This window comes from Populus euphratica, unplaced genomic scaffold (assembly GCF_000495115.2).
Source record: "Populus euphratica unplaced genomic scaffold, PopEup_1.0 scaffold132.1, whole genome shotgun sequence".
In the NCBI taxonomy this organism is placed as follows: domain Eukaryota; kingdom Viridiplantae; phylum Streptophyta; class Magnoliopsida; order Malpighiales; family Salicaceae; genus Populus; species Populus euphratica.
The window spans coordinates 459,430-479,544 of NW_011500019.1; the positions used below are offsets into that span (position 1 = coordinate 459,430).

Consider the following 20,115-nt stretch of genomic DNA (forward strand, 5'->3'; position numbering starts at 1 on the left):
GGGATAATTAAGCACATCATTGACATCCAAGGACTTAATTAACTTTGTGAAAACGAGATTCAATTAAACATTTTGTTAGAATATAAAGACTAACACTGTCGGAAGCATGAGAAAGAATAGTCATACAAGAACAGATGCAATAAAAACGCGATGATCTCTCCTAAGTTGTTGGAAAGCTTATTTCTTTACATATACCAAACTAATATAAAAGCAATATTAAAACTCCTCTTTAAAACCATATGATATATATCATAGTTGTAAAATCTAGATTAACCTAAAGGATTGATTTGAAATCTGATTAACTTATTATAGTTATAAAATCTAAATTAATCTAAGAAGTTAATTTAAAATTCGATTAACTTGGAGCCTGAAATAGTATGAGTTTTAATTTAAAATTCAATTAACTTGGAGCCTGAAATAGTATGAGTTGAAAACAAAATTCTCAATTAATAAAATCAAAAACTTGAGTTTACCAGGATCTAATCCAATAAAAAACCAGTTTTTAATTTGTTGATGTTTTTGAAAAAATTGATTAAATAATTTTATTTTCATTCTTTTTTAAAAGAAAATTGAAGGATGACCCGGATTAATTTTATTGATTTGTAACCTGGATCTTACCCAAGATAAACTCGGGTCGAGCTGACTGGTATTGGGAAAAAAAAAAGAACAAAAGAAGAAACGCCTCAGGCAAGCTAAAAGGTTACATAATAAAGAGAATATACAATAGACCGAGCCCAGCCCATATGATAAAATACCACATTGTCTCACAAAGAAGGTGTCCATCTTGCAATTATTCATGCCTCTCAGTACAGTTTGAGGCCTTAGGGAATCCAAATTCGAAAATATAAAATAAGGGTTTAGTGGTTCAAAATGTTTACCCCTGCTACATGTCTTGCCGAGTTACGCCGTTTGGGATGCGAAGTGGTCAGAGTTGAAGAAGTAGGTGGTGGCCTGAGCAGTGGCAGGTGTCTCCATGGGGTTGTTCTGTGAACAATATTGGTCATAGAACAGTTAGAATATTGATAGTATGACAGATTAATAAGAAGAAAAAGAGAATGATTGGATTTAAAAAAAAATATTTAAAAACTATCTTAATTTAAAACTTCAACCACTGTATAAGGATTAAAACCGAATTTTATATTAAGTCATAACTATGTTTGAAGCCTCCACAACACCATAGTAAAAAAGAAAACTCTAATAACCATCTCTATGCAGAAATTTAAACCTGTTGATGAGAACCGACTCTTTTGAACTTACTACTGCATCCCCTCAAATGTTTTTATATAATAGAATGTACTAAATAAAAAAAATGAGAGCTTTTAGTGCTGCATTACCATCTCTCCGGCGTTCTCATGCCAATCTGCCACGTCTATGTGCCGCGAGGTGCACACCCGCATCTGCCGTTCATGTTCCTCTTTCAAGGCAGTCAACTCTCTGTCGCGCTCCAGCATTTCCTGTGCATGTTCCTCTTTCGAGGCTTGAATCTCTTATTGATGATGCTCACCTATCTCTTATTGATGATGCTCACCTAAGGCAATCAGCTGATGCTCACCTATCTCTTATTGATGATGCTCACCTATCTCTTATTGATGATGCTCACCTATCTCTTATTGATGATGCTCACCTATCTCTTATTGATGATGCTCACCTAAGGCAATCAGCTTCTGCAAAAAGTATGTAGACGAAATTAATGGATATCATACGAGACAAGATGTAAGCCTTCTATTCAGGAGTGAGTATTATTCATCTACATCTGCTTTCAAAGAGATCATGTACGCAAATTTTCTAATTAATGTTTATATTTTTAAGCATGAGAGTCATAAAGTTTACTCATCAATAATGTATACTCAATAATGTATACTAATATAATTTACTATGAAAAAGTTCCCAGATTTAAACCAAATGGAATCGTAACAGCATTTCACGGTGTGGCACAAGAGACATATATACCCGTCCCAAGTTTTGTGAAAAGATCAGCTTGTAGACTATAGTGTATGAAGAGAACATCCCACCTTCCCCATTTCAAGTATAGAATCACTTTGACTCTTTTCCACGATCTTCAGGTTGATATTTTCTTCTCTAGTTTCCTTCAGATCCATTCTCAGCTGAAATGCTTGTCCATCAAGGTGGAATTTGCTTTTCTTAAGTTCTTCCGTCTCTGCCTTCAGTTTTTCCACCTCTTCCTGCAAATTAGATAGGAAAAGAAATGAATATGAGTTATGTATGAGGGAAAGAAAAGGAAAGAAAATCACCACAAAGGAGTACTAGAGAGGGGTAATATTTGGCTGGCTACTCACCTTCTTTCTCTCACGGTGATCTTTGTTGATCTCCGGTGTGCTTTTCTTCCCCTTATGACCGGAGCCTGCGTGTTTGAACGTGTATGCATGAGCTGCTTTGGGGCAGACATGCATGAATACTATTACAGTTAACTTTTTTCTTTTCAATTGTTTTCCTGATTTACTCTCTAACTAAGGTTATCTGTATAAATTGTTCTTCCTATAAAAATGGTCCCTTAACCTTGTTTTTAGTATCTGTTTGACTTGGCATTATAATTGAAAAAATAGCTAATAAACCAATTAAAATGATATTATAATTAGCTTAGGTCACCAATATAAATCAAAACGGTCACACATCAAATACATCATACATTCATACTAGTACTGAAAACATGTTTTACTAGAGAGAAATATAATATTGTGACAGCACATAATATTGTGGACCATTCATATTTTACAGAAGAAAAAATTGCAATTTAACATTGGATGCACACTAATCATTTATGGTTTTGATTTTTCAAAGAAACAATGACAGAGCAAGTGAAGTGTTATCATTTTTCAAAGAGTCATGATATCAAATTCTTAGCCTCTTAATTATTTGTGATAAATAATTATTAAAAAGAGGTCTATAATATTTAATTATGTGTTTTCATATACTAATCTGATCATACTTTTATAAAATAAATAATTGAAAAAACTACTTCTAGCATTCTATAATCTAGTTGAAGCTATATTGGCCTATCGAATTTTAAAAAATTAAATTATGTTTTCTTGATCAACATAAATTTTTAAATTAGATAAAACACCAAGCTATTCTTATATATAATACATCAAAAATTCAAACAAAAAACAAATTAAAATTTCCTCTCCTCCAAGTACAATTTCTCTCTTTAAAAGCCCTAAAAAAATCTCAAATTGAAGCTCGGGAAGAAACCTCAAGTTTTGAATCATCTCTTTGAATCTCTACTAATCCCAAGTTGAATTTATTAATCTCAAATTAATATCCTCTCTAAGTGTATATATCTACGCTCCCTACAAATCCAATATCAATCATCCACCCATTGTTTCTTTTTCATCCGGACTTCAGTGAGAGAAATCAAAGATTATTCAACAGATCGGATGCTTAAAACATTTCCTTATCATATATTCATCCATCTAACTAGATCTAACCATGCATCTATGTATTTAGCCAAAAAAAACACGAGAACATATATCATTCAACTCCAAGAGATTTTAAATAGGTGAAGTCTCAAAATCATGAAATATTAAATGGTTATTTTTATTTTTTTATCTTATAATATAGTCTCGAAATTATGAAAGATTAAATGGTTTATCCTATACTCCATTCTTTCTATATTTCCCCTTAATAAATAACAAAAAGCCCAACCCACCCCCCACAAGCATGATATACTTGGGTGACTATTAATAATTATTTTTGATATCGTTACATTCATTTTATTAAGATTTTTTTAATTATATTGACAATGTTATAACAACGCTTGAATGTGTCTTCAAAATTTTTTTTCTCTTTTCTCTCAATTTTTTCTTTTGATTTAACAACTTTTTAGATTTCATTATTTAAAAAAATTTAACTGTGTTGTTCCACCAGATTTTTTTAAAAAATGCTAATAAAAAAATCCTCAAAAACTTTGAGGACCAGAATGCAAAAACGTTTTCAAACCAAAGTGTAAAAAATCTTGGTATTTTATATGCTAATCATTAAAAAAAAAAGTAAATACAGCTAAAAAGCCAGATGTGTTTTCTATGGAACCCCGTGTAGTCATACATTCTTAAGTATTTTTAGTGGATAACATAGAAATTTAAATCTTAAATGGCCACAGGTAAAAAGATGAAATAGACATTAAGTAGTTTATTGGTAGAATAAAGTCAATGCTACATAGAATTGCTTGGTATTATTCTGAGAGTTATCTTAAAGTGATGCAATTAATTTGGCCAATTTAAAAACAACTTCACCAATCAATAAATAATATTTAATGATAAAATTTTAAAAAAAAGATGAAATGAATTTTATGACAAAAAAAATATTACCTTTAGATAGCACCAGTGGTCAGACCACGGATGGACCATTTTTTGTGAGTAAAATAACAGTGTTTCTCTCACTCCGCTTGTATTCAAGTTCTTGATTGGTGTTTTCTATTGTTTAGTCATGGTGGGTAGTTTACTTCGGAACAGACGAAGGGCTAAAGACTTAGACATCGGAGGATGTAGGGTACATACAAAGACTAGCACACAATTATAGGAGATGCTTGACGCGGTACTGCTGGGAAAAGGCTTCTTCTTAGAAATTTAAGAGGGACGATGGCTGTATTGTCATTGAACCTTCGCCCAAGCAGCTCATCCACTTTGCTTCCTCGAGCTTCCCATATCCAATCATGAACTTCTTACCTATTTCATATTCAAAATTAAATTGTGTGCGGGAGTTCATTAAACGTGATCCATTTTGAAATACATAGAAACGTAGAAGGTGTCTGTCGTATATACAATAGCTCCCAAGTATTTTGAAGTAACTTCGCAATAATCATAGCTCATCTCTCGAAACTCCTGTGCCTGCCCGTCTCATCTCAAACTATTGGCCCAACATCTAGCAAAGTTGTACTTCAATAACATACACATATACAATCTTGTATACCAATATTACTAAAGAAGTCTTCGTTTACTAGGATAAAGAAACAAACATATAGTCAAACTACTATGCTGCAAAAGTTTATCATTTATATGGATTTTTTTTGTCATTTATACTTGATATTTTTTTTACAAAAAAGAGACGTATTCATAGTTGAATTAGAATTAGTTTATAGATGTTTAGAGTTCTAAAGAGATCAGTTGATCATGTCAGAACATCCAAATCAAGAGGTGAATAATCTTCTGAAAACTGACTGTTTTTTTTAATAAAAAAGCAAATGACAGCTTTACCCGCTTGTCTTTTAAACCTGTTTATGTTGGGAATTCTGACCGGTGATGTACTGATATTTGTTCATAAGAGAAAAAGCACACTGAGAAGAAGCACATTGAGACAGTATTTTACATGGTTCGGCAAACCGCCTACATTCACGGGAGAAGCCATTGTATTATGTAGGGAGAGTACAAGATTTACAACAATAGAGAAGGAGGAATCATCCTCTCTTTGACGACTCTCAACCTCACTCTATTTCTCTCTTTTTAGTGCTGCAATGGCAGCCCACTCTCTCCTACATTTCTCACATCTTTGGATCTTTTCCTTTGCACATTTTATTCTCTCACATATGTCTCTATTTATAGACATTCATGGAGGCTCTTCTTGGTTTGTTGTCAACATTGGTAGCCACCAACTCTAGCTCATTCAACAATGGTGGCCACCAACTCTATCTCATTCAACAATGGTGGCTACCAATAGTCAATGGTCAATGGTTGGTGCCTTACATGAAATGGCAACCAACCGAACAGTATATAGGAGCACAGATGCACTGAAACAAGCCAATAGTCAATGGTTGGTGTCTTCCATTTATTGCACATGAAGTGGCAACCAACCTAACAATCACCCCCTTTGCCATTCATGTGGTGCAACTATCCTCTTATTTCTTCAACACAAGCTTGCATGTTGCAGCTCTTCCAAACTTTCCATTTTGAGAGCGTTTGTGGCTAAGTTTATAGGTACTTGTCAAACCTTTCAATCATCAGAGTAACAAAAGCACACATTTTCTCACACAAAAGGATCACTATAACCAGATGGTCTGCCACATCACATCTAAATAGTTTAACGTTTGTCTTTGGAACAACATTCACCTTCGAGCGTATCAACCATGCTCGGTCTGGAATGATTCATCAAGCCTCACATCAAGACTTATAACACCCCTCTCAAACGGATATTTCAAGTACAACAGTCATTATCTGAGTATCTCAATATGATCACAAGCTCACCACTCTTCCAAGAGTCTACTCATCCAGGAGTTGCGCCTGCCCTCTGTTCCACCCTAGGAACCCTAGGAACCACGCCTTACTTCTCCATGAGTCTCTCGTTCTTAGTCTCAAGAGTCCAAGTAGCTTTCCACCTTTAACCATGGGGGCAACCCATAAAAGGTTGATCTATATATGTCTTGATACTCTGAGTATTACAATGCCTTCACCGAGCTCACCATCTTGACAAGAGTCAACTTGTTCCCGAAACCTGCACATGCCCTCTGCTCCTTTGTAGCAGCCGCGTCTTAATGCTCAACTAGTCATCCACTTATTGTTTAAGGCAAATGTCTTCTAGCTCATTGATCTTTAGCATGGGGCAATATCCATGAAAGTTAATCCGGTATTTGTCTTTATACTCATCATAACTTCTTCATTGGCTATACATTTATCTACTTATATCCAACCATCATATTGGCTTTAGGGTGTTCTAAAATTGGGCTCTTATCATGGCCCTCACACCTTCTTTTAAGGTGTCTCCTTCTGTCATTATGAGACAATTTGAACTTGGACTCATATCACGGTCCTCACACCTTCTCCTGAGGTGTCTCTGCCTGTCTTCATGAGACGGTCTGAAATATGGCTTATATCATGGTCCTCACACCTTCTCCTGAGGTGTCTCTGCCTGTCTTCATGAGACGGTCTGAAATATGGCTTATATCATGGTCCTCACACCTTCTCTTGAGGTGTCTCTACTCATCGTCATGCAGCGGTTTATATTTAGGTTCCTTTCATGGCCCACACACCTTCTGTCTGAGGTGTCTCTATTCATCATAAAACAGTCACATCCTCCTTCATCGGGGATGTCTACAGCAGCTCATCCTGTCACAACATCTATCCAAGTCAAAATAGGGTGCCAATCTTCATTTCCTTGATGTATTTCTCTACCATTATCAGGGTCTTCATTAATTCTCCCCTCGAGAAATTACAGTCACCGAATCTAACTTCCTTTGAGAAATCACCACTTCATTAGATCCACCCAACCGTTCCTTTGTGTCGTCATCCTGCTAGTCTTCAACAGTTTCATAACAAACTGTCACATATACGAAAATAGTACCGTATGGATAATCCTTCCACTAAGCAAGTTCCTAGGAAGGATTGGAGGGGCCACAATGGTCCTGCTTAAAATCTAATCTCCTAGCCAGAACTTTTTAGACCATATCTATCCATTGTACTGTCTTTTCGTATATACAACCATTTGCTAACTTTGTCGTGGCTTTCCTTTACAAGTGATCTGGGGTATCCTGGTTTTATACCTGATTTATTAACATCTGGTGAGACTACTAGTGCTTAGATTCGTCAAGATTGGTCTTCATCAAATTTCACTCTCCACCTCAAATTGTCCACATGATCGGGTGTTTAGAGTATCCCAATTTTGCCTTCCATCAAGGCAATTAAACTTTCCCACATAACAGGTCAACACATATAATTGGGCAAACATGTGTGATTTCTTCTTCTTCATCTCCATCGACCATCATGATGACCATCAGATGCCTCCTAATCGGGTAATCTCTCTTCAATAATTCACCCTCGCTAATTTTTAGTCTCAATCTCAATGATAAATTAGCCTCAATCTCAATGATTGGACCATACCATTGCATCCGGAATGATCAAATTAGCTGGAAACAAGTTTGAAATCGTCCAAATCGCACTTCAGACGGCTAAGATTTGATCAAAACAATTCTGGCCTAATAAACGGCCTAGATTCAACCTTAGAACCAATTGCACGTAGACTCCGCCACACAGAATCATGTCTCTTAGCTCGCGGCTTGGCTCACTTTCAGCTTACATCGGGTGATGTGGTAGTAGGTCCCACAGTGATGACATGGCTGCTGACTGGTGCTGACATGTCATGCCACTTGTTCATGTTGATGAAACTGTGATGTCATGATGACATCATCATCATCCAGATCTCGCATATGGGTCGAATCTTCTGGTATTCAAGTCAGGTTAGCCCATCCAGACAAAGAAGACGTGTGTGACATGTGGCGCGCATCTGCGCGCGTGTTTAGTCACCCCGCCGGCGCGTGTGGTAGTTTTCGATGCGGTTTTTACCAGCGGCTTCATCTCTTCCTCCTCTACATAGTGGTATGGTCAAAACACAATTTTGACAACTTTTATTTTTGAGCAAAATCAAATACCACTTTGAACCATGTGCTCTAATACCAATTGTTAGGAAATCTGACTGGTAATATACTGATATTTGCTCATAGGAGAAGAAGCACACTGAGACACAGTATTTTACATGGTTCGGCAAACCGCCTAAATACACGGGAGAAGCCATTGCATTCTGTAGGGAGAGTACAAGATTTACAACAATAGAGGAGGAGGAATCATCCCTCTTTGACAACTCTCAATTTCACTCTATTTTTCTCTTTTTAGTGCTGTAATGGCAGCCCATTCTCTCCTACATTTCTCATATTTTTGACTTTTTTCCTTCTCACATTTTGCTCTCTCACATATGTTTTTATTTATAGGCATTCATGGAGGCTTTTCTTGGTTTGTTGTCAATATTGGTGGCCACCAACTCTAGCTCATTCAACAATGGTGACTGTTAATAATCAATAATTGATGTCTTATATTTATTGCACATGATGTGACAGCCAACCTAACAGTTTATTCCCCAACAAAAAGACCCCAACCAACATGTTCATCAATTCGCCCCTCTAAACCATTATCATCATTAATTCCTAATCCCAGATGCTCACTGTGATCAAAGCGGCAAGCACATTCAAACAGAGAGCTCATAATCTAATGGCAAGCTAAAAAAAACCAGTAACAAAAACATGGCGGAAGCCCCCTGCAACTACAGTGGAAAAAGGCTGAGAGCAGCATAAAAGAAGAAACATCACTGGTCAAGAACCACAGTAAACCAAAGTTGTGGCTAACAAAAGGGAAAAGTTGTGGCTAACAAAGGCAGAAAAGAAGGTGAATCAACGCAAAATGTAAGACCAAAGCTGTAGACAAAGAACCAGAACCCAAACAGTGAAAAAGGCAATTCAATGTAGCAGAGAGAAAAAAGCAAAACAAAACGAGGCCTGAGTAATTTTTTTTTTTAAAGAAAATTAAGAGTTAGAAAAAGTTTATGCACCCCATCGCAAAAGGATATTTTTGTTTATTAGCATTTAAAAAAAAAAACTGGTGGATCAGCACCATTAATTTTTTATATAAAATATCATAATTTATACATGTAACAATTAAAAAATATAAAATTTATAACTTATTGTTATTCAAAATAACAAAAAATAAAAAATTATTAAATAAAAAAGAAAGATGAGAGAGATGGGTCATCCATCTAAGAGATGTTTGCCGGCTGAGCTTTGGGTTGAGGATCCGTTCTACATTTAGGCCTCTGAGCCAAAATCTTGGCCAGTCAGCTGTAAAATTAATTTGATGCGAATGCGGCCAGGGAAGAGGTGGCTGAGACTTTTTAAGTCCTATTGTAGACATGTTTATATTTTCAATTAAAAATATTGCATTTTTACTTATGATTTGTTTTAAGATTGGTAGTAAAATGGCCCTGAGTTATTTAATATATATTGTTTTTAATTTTTGAGGTTTTGATAATGTAAGTTTTTTTCCCTTCTGAATTGCAAGTTATTTTAATTTTAACTATATATCTATGTTAGTTCATAAGCATGTTATAATTAATGGATTGAGAACACTTAAATTTACTCTTAAATAATTTATCATGTTCAAAGCATAATTCATGTTATATTTAGCACACTTTTCTAAATGTTTTCCTGTTCGAGTGGTAAAATTCAATTTTGTCCTTACAAATTCATCAACATTATTCAGCTTTTATCCTGAAATTCTTAATTTTCAAATATTACCCTTCAACTTTTCGAAAAGTTTCCGTGAAACTTCTAGCCATGAAATGACAAACTTGAGCAAGTCAAGAGCAAAGTATATGTGGAATAATGTGAGGAATAATTTTCAAATATATGAGGAATCGGGGGGGATCAGAGAAAAGTACGAAAAATAAAAAGAAAGTCAAGAGCAAGCCTTTTGTTATTTATTAAGGGGAAAATTAGAAAGTTATAAGAAGTATAGGGATAATATTAGGAATTATTAAACTATGTTGTGGGGGTTGGGGAGTACAGCAATAATTTACCCTCATCTATTGGTCTCGCTACTCCATGAAGCACTGTATATGTGTGGACACCATTAATTTACTTAAAAGTGGGTCCATGCAAATTTGTATATCATCCGATATCGAACGTTTTTAGTTCAATTACTTTAGAAGTCGATTGATCCTTGGATGAATCGTTTAATGGCCTTGCCCAAATGGGATTATATATCAAGCGTAGTCTCTCCCTCCCTCTCCAGAAAAAGAAGAAAACACTGAAATTATATACCTTCAAAGTTTGAAGATGGCAGGGAATTTGGGGAAGGAGGATTCCAGTTCGGTTCAGGATCTTCAAGATCCAAGTATCACCGGTAAGTCAAATAATTGTGGTTATTGTTAGCAGTTTTCATTTTATAAACCATTTAATTTTTCATATTTTCGAGACTATATTATAAAATAAAATAAAACCATTGAATCTTTCATGATATTTTTGAGACTTCACCTATTTAAAATCTCTTGGAGTTGAATGATATATGTTCTCGTGCTTCTTTTTTTGGCTAAATACATGGAAGCATGGTTAGATCTAGTTGGATGGATGAATATATAATAAGGAAATGTTTTAAGCATCCGATCTGTTGAATAATCTTTGATTTCTCTCACTGTTTCAGCTCAAGCTAAGTTCTTTAGGCCTGGATTTCATGCGATTCTATTTTGTACTCTTTTTAAGGGTTTTTTTTTTGAGATTTTCTTCTGTGTAAAAAAAGAAACAAAAGACTGTAACATTTTTAATGTTATTTTCTTTTCTATGAAATACTGATTTTTATTGAACAAAAGAGTATCGGAGCCGACAAGAGAATGACTGAGCGGTGGAGAAGATAAGTAATACAAAAAATGTTAAAGCAATTTTTAAAGTTAAAACTGTAACCTTTGTTAGCCATGAAGAAACCTTTGAATTTGGTACCCAACCTTTAATTAATGAAAAACTTTATGTGTATATCTTTTTTATGATATCTTTGGTTTCCTTTTACATAGCACAAAAAAGATGATGAAGGAAATAAATACTAGGATAATCATTCAAAAGAATTGAATATAATAATGCACGCTTAATAAAGATTAATAAATATTTTAATTATAATTTAAATAAAAAATTCAAAAAGTTCATGGAGAAGCTACGCAGGAGCCTTAACAATAAGTTTATATATATATATATATATATATATATAAGAAAGAAACTCAGATTGAATTTCTCATTTGTTGACAAACCTAAAAGTTCTAGGTGAACTTAGAAAGATGAGTTGAACTTAAAAGGATGGTGAATTAGATTTCCAGTTAAATTTTTTTTCTTAACTTAAAACAATATATACATAATATAATGATCAATCCAAATAAACATCTCATACAACAATAAAGATAAACTTAAATATATACTAATTCAATCAACACTTCAAGATATTTACAATACATAATGAGATAGAGTTAAGAGCTTGAATATGTATTTTAATAGAGGTTTAGAAAACCAAATACTCTTACTTTTTAACCACCATTTAAAAGTTTCACTAAAATTCATGTGGTCTATTTTATGGGTAAGACCAATCCTTATACATTATTTTTTTTCATAGGTTAGAGTTTGAAACCTTTTCCAATCCTTTCATAAGTTCATGATCTAATTCAATTTTTTTACACAGGCAATACATCAAACCTATCATCTAATTTTTTGATTGATACATGATTAACTTGCCCTTCCTCGCCAATATTTATTAATGGACAAGTATCAAACCACGTAAATACCCTTTAAAAAGTTTTTCCAAGTGTTTTAAAAGTCATTTACACTTTTTATAATATTACTCTCTTAATATAGTTATAATATTATTCTCTTAATATAATTTAATGAAATACAAATAAAGCATATGAAATAATTTTGCTAGTAACATTTTAACCTTGTTTTTCGATTAAACAAGAGTAAATCTAAGGTTGTTGGAGGTTGTTTAAGAATGAGAATAAAATTAAAACCTTACCTTGGATGTTCTTAATCATTTTGCTGAAGTAAGGCATATTTATAGATCTAAAAAATCAAATTAGACATTAGGCATAATTTTCAAAATATTTTTACCCTTTGAAAAATCAAATAAACTATTGTTGGAATTGGTTAGACCATTTTAAAGTTACTAGTAAAATTCTGAAAATTTTAAAAATGAACTAAATTGTTTTACAACAATGATCAAACTCTTTTTAGACATGACAAGTCATTTCTTTAAATTAGTTAAACCAATTTAGGTACTGTAATATTTATCTTGTTTTGTGTGTTTTGATCTTTTCTTGTGTTCTTTCATATTTGTTTAGGTTTTGTCGAAGTGAAAACAAATTTATAAATAAATTAAATATTATTTGAAAAACTCTTGCTACAAGATCTTGATCATCGAAGTTGAAAATCATTACTGCATCAACTTTCTTGTTCTTGAACTTCATATGTCCATACCTTGCTTATTTGATGATTTCCTTGAATGAATCTAATATTCACAAAACTTGTACAACATACAAATGCAAATAATATGTGTTTTTATTTTTATTAAGTAAAACTACCTACTGTAACTCTGATGGATGCCTTGACCTTGTATTTAATCATCATTTAACTTAAGCATTAATGCATGTTTCATACAAGCATATCACATATGCATTCAAATAAACATATGATTATAACATCATTCAAAAATATAATGATCCAAGTATGATATCATAATCTTTAAGCATATAGGATAAAACAAGTGAAATTTTTATTATAATACATGTTTATAGTTTAAGACAAGTTAACTTTTAATTGTAAAATAAATTATGTACAAATCATTAAAACTACTACTTAACCACTTAATTGGAAATTGACAAGGAACTTTTAGTGTAATCAAATGAACAAAACATAAGAAATCATATGATGAAGTTAATGAAAATTAATGCAACTTCTTAATCATATCAACTTACACATGAATTCATATAAACAAAAATTCAATTCATGACAATATATATATATATATATATATAGATATATATACACACATGTCTCCTCTCATTTAATATACTAATATGCAATGACAATATAAATATAATGCTACAAAACATATATCAAGTATATTTTATCATTAAAAGACATCTTAATGACAAAAGATTAACCAAATCACAATATTTAGAAAAAATTACCTCAAACATTTTATAGTTTGGTCGAAAATACACTTACTTATTAAGTTTTGAAAAATTATACTTTGTAACCTAAACTTTGCTGTGTACTTCACAATTTACATTTTATACCTAGCATGACTCAATAAAATCAATAAAAATTATCTAATTATCTACGAGTTTACCTTTATTTTTTGTAACTAAAAAGCTCTTATATTAAATATTATCTATAAGTTTACCTTTACCTATCTCATAGCACATCTCATAGCCCATCTACTGAGGTTTGCTTCTCTTGATGGAACAAAACTAACACCAAGAAAAAAAAAATATTCAGTGAGATTGAGATTGTTGTTTCACTTTTAAATTACTATCATGATCTTAATAATGTCATTGTAAAAGAAAATTTTCTTTTAAAATTCACCAGCACACCTTCACCTCCCTCAATAATAAATTCAAGTACTTTTTACCCCTTAAAAAAAATCCAAATCCAAAACCACATCCATCTTCTCACAAAAGAATTTCGAATGAAAACCCATTTGTTGCCTTGAATAACTCTTTAAACTTGAGCAAAGGCCTTGAATTGCCTAATCCCCTTGATTCAATTAGATAATACCTAGATCTAGGTTCCAAAGAAAGGGGAGGAGGCCTGATTGATTTTGCAACAATGGGTGGATGATGGTAAACTGATTGATATTGGATTTGTGGGGTGTGGATACACTTTAGAGAGTATATTAATTTGAGATTAATAAATTCAACTTGTGGTTTATGGAGATTCAAAGAGATGATTGAAAACTTAAGGGTTCTTCCCAGGCTTAATTCAATTTGAGATTTTTTTAGGGTTTTTGGATAGAGAAATCGTGTTTGGTGGAAATTAAATTTTAATTTGTCTTTTATTTGACTTTTAATGTATTACATATAAGGATAGCTTGTTTTCTTATTCAATTTAAAAATTTGTGTTGATCCAAGATGTAAAATATAATTTTTCAAAACTCGGTAAATAAATATAACTTTAACCAAACTATAAAATGCTAGGAATAATTTTTTCAATTATATATTTCACAAAAGCATAATCAAGATTAGCATATGAAAACACATTATTAAATATCATATGTCTCTTTTTAATAAGCACATATCACAAATAATTAAGTGGATAAGAATTTGATAGCATGACTCTTTGAAAAATGATACCATCTCATTTGCTCTTTCATTGTTTCTCTTTTTATAGAGATCTTTTCAATCATCTTTGACAATTCTTTAAATAAACTTGATTTGATTGCTTCATTTCAAAAACTTTATGCATATCTTAAATTCTTTCACAAGATAACATTATTAACACCAAGCAATATTTCCACAGTCACAGAATTCACTTATTCATGTAAAATCATTAGTCAAGTCAAAACATAACTTACCTATACCATTCTTCCAGCATATCAATACAAACATATAGAGTTATAAACTCAATCTTTTATGCTTGTTTGATATTTAAATCATCTATGTAAAGCATAAACATAAATATATATTTAGACATTATTAATTACATATTTGGTTATCATTAAAACCATAAATGATTAGTGTGTATCTAGACTAACAAAATTCCGATTCAATTTCCTTACTGCTCCTCTAGGATCCAATGTTAAATTGCAATTTTTTCTTCAGTAAAATATGAAATGGAGTGCGGTCCACAATATTATATGCTGTCACAATATTATATTTCTCTCTAGTGAAACATGTTTTCAGTACTAGTACGATGTATTTGTTGTATGACCGTTTTGATTTATATTGGTGACCTAAGCGAATTATAATATCATTTTAATTGGTTTATTAGCTATTTTTTAATTATAATTCCAAGTCAAACAGATACTAAAAACAAGGTTAGTGGACGACCATTTTTATAGGAAAACAAATCATACAAACAACCAAAGTTAGGGATTAACAGGAATACAATTGAAAAGGAAGGAAAAAAAAGTAAACTGTAATAGTATTCATGGATACCTGCCCCCAAAGCAGCTCATGCATACACGTTGAAACACGCAGGCTCTGGTCATAAGCGGCGCCAAGGTCCTGTTCAACAAGCATCATCTAGAGCTGGGAAGAAGCCCAAACGGGATATCGACAGAGATCACCGTGAGAAAAAGAAGGTAAGTAGCCAGCCAAATATTACCCCTCTCTAGTACTCCTTTGTGGTGATTTTCTTTCCTTTTCTTTCCCTAGTAAATAACTCATTCATTTCTTTTCCTATATATCTAATTTGTAGCAAGAGGTGGAAAAATTTAAGGCAGAGACGGAAGAACTTAAGAAAGGCAAATGCCACCTTGAAGGACAAGCATTTATTTTGGAAAAGCATCTGAAGGAAACTAGAGAAGAAAATACCAAACAGAAGATCGAGCTACAGCGTCAAAGTGATTCTATACATAAACTAGAGAAGGTGGGATTTTCTCTTCATACACTATAGTCTATAAACTGATCTTTTCACAAAACTTGGGACTAGTATATGTCTGTTGTGCCACACTGTGAAATGCTGTTACGATTCCATTTGGTTTAAATCTGGGAACCTTTTCATAGTAAATTATATTAGTATACATTATTGAGTATACATTATTGATGAGTAAACTTTATGACTCTCATGCTTACAAACATAAACTTTAATTAGAAAATTTGCGTACATTATCTCTTTGAAAGCAGATGTAGATTAATAATACTCACTCCTCAATAGAAGGCTTACATTTTGTCTCTCATGATATCCATTAATTTCGTCAACGCACTTTTTGCAGAGGCTGATTGACTTAGGTGAGCATCATCAAAAAGAGATTCGTGCCTTGAAAGAGGAACATGCACAGAAAATGCTGGAGCGCGACAGAGAGTGGAATGCCTTAAAAGAGGAACTTGAACGGCAGATGCAGTTCTGCAGCTCGTGGCACATGGACATCAGCATACTGAGAACGCCGGGGAGATGGTAATGCAGCACTGAAAGCTCTCATTTCTTTATCTATGTACATTCTATTATATAAAATCATTTGAGGGGATGCAATAGTAAGTTCGAAAGTGTTGGGTCTCATCAACAGGTTTAAATTTCTGCATAGAGATGGTTATTAGAGTTTTCTTTTTTACTATGGTGTTGTGTAGGTTTCAAACTTAGTTATGACTTAATATAAAATTAGGTTTTAATCCTTATACGGTAGTTGAAGTTTTTAAATTAAGATAATTTTTAAATATTCTTTTACAAAATCCAATCATTCTCTTTTTCTTCTTATTAATCTGTCATACTATCGATATTCTAACTGTTCTATGAACAACATTGCTCACAGAACAACCCCATGGAGACACCTGCCACTGCTCAGACCACCAGCTACTTCTTTAACTGTGATCACTTCGCATCCCAAATGGCCTAACTCAGCAAGACATGTAGCAGGGCTAAACATTTTGAACTACTAAACCCTTATTTTATATTTTTCGAATTTGGATTCCCCAAGTCCTCAAACTGTACAAAGAGGCATGAATAATTGCAAGATGGGCACCTTCTTTGTGAGCCTATGTGGTATTTTATCATATGGGCTGGGCTCCTATTAGATATTCTATGTATTATGCAACCTTTTTATTTATTATATTTGTTTTAGTGTTTGTGGTTATAGTTGTAATTGAAATTAGTTAAAATTAAATTATGTATAAAATTCAATCATAAAAATTAGTTTTTTTATAGCTTTTTTATGAGTCCCATACAAGGTTTGATCATTTTTTTTTTTAGTTTTGATCAATTTTTTTTTTTACATCAACAAATTAAAAATCAGATTTGTATTGAAATAAATCCTAATTAACTTAAGTTTTTTTATCTAATCAAGTCGTGTTTTTTTTTTCAATAATAGTATCATGTCACACTAAAGGATGGCGAATAGAAGAGAATATAGTAGGTATTTTCTTCTACTTTTAATTTCGGATAAAAAAAAAGATTAAATTTCCAGTGTGCTTTATATGTTTTTTATTATTATTATTATTAAGATTCGTGGCTTCGAATGTTTTCATGGAATGAATCATTTCCCATTTCATTTATATATATTCTTACTTGACCACACAATATCATTGATTTAGGATTGCTATACTAATATGTGTGCCCTGTTAAGTGGTCATGGATATATTTTCCCTTCAAAGCTAGCAAACTTGGACTATTCTCCTCCTCAAAAATTAACCATAACTTTTAAGGTTCCAGTTGGAACTCTTCAACAACTCCTTCCACGTAAAAAGTTTACCTAAGATTTTAATTTATAATTTTAAAACTTTTTTTTATTAGGTATGTCAAGTTTAAAATTTTTAGGGCCCATGCCGAATTCACCATAGGCCAGCGAGTTAGGGTCACAAACCGAGTCTTAAATTTTCATGCTCCTATTAAGACTAACCAGTAAAGACCTCCAGATATTTTTATTTTTTATTCTATGGTGAAGGGCATTTAAATATTTTTTCCTGCATATTTGTTGTATTGAATTGGTGTATTTAAAAGATTCAATACATTTCTGTAAATGTTAGTCAAAGTAAAAATAAAAAACTTCCTTGACTATAAAAGCAAGCGGATCACCTTTAAAAATCCCAAGTACCTGGTATACATAAAAATGAATTAAGAAGAAATGAAGTCTGTGAAAGGAAAAATGAGCCGAAGTTACTTATATAATAAATAACAGGGTTTTTTATTATTATTAAAACACACCTCAATTAATTTTATGAACTTTAAAATTTTTAATAATCATCATATTAATAACTACAAAGATTAAATTTTAAAATACAAAAACAGAAATCTCTTGATCAAACTTCTACTATTATATCTAATACTGGATGGCATGGTTGTTTTCATATTTTTTTTTTTTAGATTAACGGGGGTGTCCGGGCCAATTTGCGCGCACCAGGACTAATCCCACGGGCCCTGAAGTTAACGACCATGTAAGCCTCCAGTAGCCATCATATGAGCAACCAAGGACTCAAACCTGAGACCACAGAGAGAGCAAACCTCTTGATCTCAAGTTCTTACCACTTGGCCACCACTTTGCTTGGATGAAAGATGGAAGTAGGCTCATGTTTTGGGCTTAAGCAATTGAGATGCCTTGCACCAGAAAAAAGGAAAAGCAATGGAGATGCAACGAGGATACAAGAGATAATGTGCATGTGAAAAGAAGGTAAAAGAAATTCATGATTGTTGGAATATTCCTAATTATATTGCTGCTATTGTAAAAAAAGATGGCTTCCATTGTTGAAGAAGTAGGCTACAGTGTTGGGTTGTTGGTAGCAGCTGCTAATGTCAAAGTTTGGTAAGTTTGATAGTCACTATTGTTAACAAAAGAGCAAGATAAGTTGTCATGAATGTCTATAAATAGAGACATATGTGAGAGAGAAAAATGAGAAAAATAGTAGAGCCAAAGAGGTGAGAAATATAAAAGAGAGTGTGTTGCTAAGGACAATAAGCAGTAGCTACCATTACAACATTGCAAAGAGAGAAAAGAGTGAGGTTGAGAGTTGAAAGAGTGGATGATTCCTCCTCTTCTATTGTTGTAAATCTTATTCTCTCCCTATGTAATAATATGACCTCTCTCGAGGATTTAAGCGGTTTGCCGAACCATGTTAAATATTGTGTCAGTGTGCTTAGCCTTCTATGGGCAAATATCAAAACATCACCGGCAGGAATTACCTACAATTGGTATCAAAGCATTAGGTTTAAATTGATGTTTGATTTTTGTTCAAAAATAAAAGTTCTCAAAATGGTGTTTTGACCATACCATTGTGTAAAGGAGGCTGAGACGAAGCTAATGGTGAAAACAATGTGGAAAACAGACATCAAACATGTCCTTACGCTCCTCTACATACTGATGAGGTGGTAGTCCAAACGCGCAGACACGCCGCCACGCGTCTTCTTCGTCCAGATAAGTTGACCCAACCCAAATATAGTAGACCCGACCCATATGACTGACTAGAATATTGATGACGTTAGCATGATATAAATGTGATGTCAGTATGCACAGTATGCATGTCAAATGATGACATCAACATGATGTAATTGTAATGTCAGCATGCACAGTAGGCATGTCATGTCAGCAAGTCAGCTGACAGGTGTTGTGACAAGATGAGTTGCTATCAAACATAAGCAAGGAATAAAAAGAAATCTGGAGAACAAAAATTGCACGGGGGCACACGAAGATTATATAAGAGTACCTGAAGGATCCAACGAGGTACTGCAATGAGACAACAGGTGCAAGGAGAAGAAGTGTTCCCAGATGAAGCTCAAAGCAGAGACTATGTGAAAAAGTTGTACAACAGGAAGTCTCTTATGCTCTTGATAAGGGCAATATACGAGGACCTTTCCAATACATGCAAGGATGGAAAGATGAGCTGTTGTAGATGCACCTAATTGAGGGGGTGCAAACGCCTATAATAAAAGGCGATCGCTTGTGATAAAAGGCGAAGACACCAAAAGGAGTTAGTGTAAATGGAGTTGTCAAGTGCAATGATGAAAGATGCAAAAGCTTCAAACATAGAAATCGAGATAGACGATTGTGAGGAGTGTACCGCAACTCAGTCTTTCTATATGATCAGTGGAAGTGATCTCTCCCAAGTTTACATGGTGATAGAGAGTCACTGCGATGAAGGAGGATATGACCATTTTATGACGGATAAAGA

The 20,115-nt window shown here is 33.2% G+C and overlaps 2 protein-coding genes across 5 annotated transcripts; one reads left to right on the forward strand and one right to left on the reverse strand.

The window, feature by feature from the left end:
* Positions 1-681: 681 nt before the first annotated feature.
* Positions 682-2,426, reverse strand: LOC105141834 (uncharacterized). Its single transcript, XM_011049206.1, has 5 exons — positions 2,298-2,426; positions 2,013-2,183; positions 1,645-1,664; positions 1,335-1,488; positions 682-984 (listed from the first exon to the last, which is right to left on the reverse strand). The coding sequence occupies exons 1-5, from the start codon at positions 2,409-2,411 to the stop codon at positions 901-903; spliced, it is 543 nt and encodes a 180-aa protein (XP_011047508.1). The 5' UTR covers positions 2,412-2,426; the 3' UTR covers positions 682-900.
* A 7,961-nt stretch (positions 2,427-10,387) lies between these two features.
* LOC105141835 (trichohyalin-like) lies at positions 10,388-17,074 on the forward strand. 4 transcript variants are annotated; one of them, XM_011049208.1, is made up of 5 exons: positions 10,388-10,670; positions 15,472-15,602; positions 15,719-15,889; positions 16,239-16,417; positions 16,770-17,074. In XM_011049208.1, coding segments are annotated over exons 1-5 (549 nt in total). In that variant the 5' UTR covers positions 10,388-10,603; the 3' UTR covers positions 16,771-17,074. The 4 variants fall into 4 exon arrangements, with proteins under 4 accessions (XP_011047510.1, XP_011047512.1, XP_011047509.1 ...); XM_011049210.1 differs by having other exon boundaries at positions 16,302-16,417; XM_011049207.1 differs by having other exon boundaries at positions 10,393-10,670; positions 16,236-16,417.
* The last annotated feature ends 3,041 nt before the right edge of the window (positions 17,075-20,115 follow it).

Excerpts from the sequence above, each read along its gene's own strand:
- LOC105141835 (XM_011049207.1), top strand. The coding sequence starts at position 10,604 with ATGGCAGGGAATTTGGGGAAGGAGGATTCCAGTTCGGTTCAGGATCTT. Across the intron at positions 10,671-15,471 it reads TCAAGATCCAAGTATCACCG|CTCATGCATACACGTTGAAA; the intron begins GTAAGTCAAATA and ends CCCCCAAAGCAG. Across the intron at positions 15,603-15,718 it reads ATCACCGTGAGAAAAAGAAG|CAAGAGGTGGAAAAATTTAA; the intron begins GTAAGTAGCCAG and ends TCTAATTTGTAG.
- LOC105141834 (XM_011049206.1), bottom strand. The coding sequence starts at position 2,411 with ATGCATGTCTGCCCCAAAGCAGCTCATGCATACACGTTCAAACACGCA. Across the intron at positions 1,489-1,644 it reads AAGCTGATTGCCTTAGGTGA|AGAGATTCAAGCCTCGAAAG; the intron begins GCATCATCAATA and ends GCATCATCAATA. Across the intron at positions 985-1,334 it reads ATGAGAACGCCGGAGAGATG|AACAACCCCATGGAGACACC; the intron begins GTAATGCAGCAC and ends TATTGTTCACAG.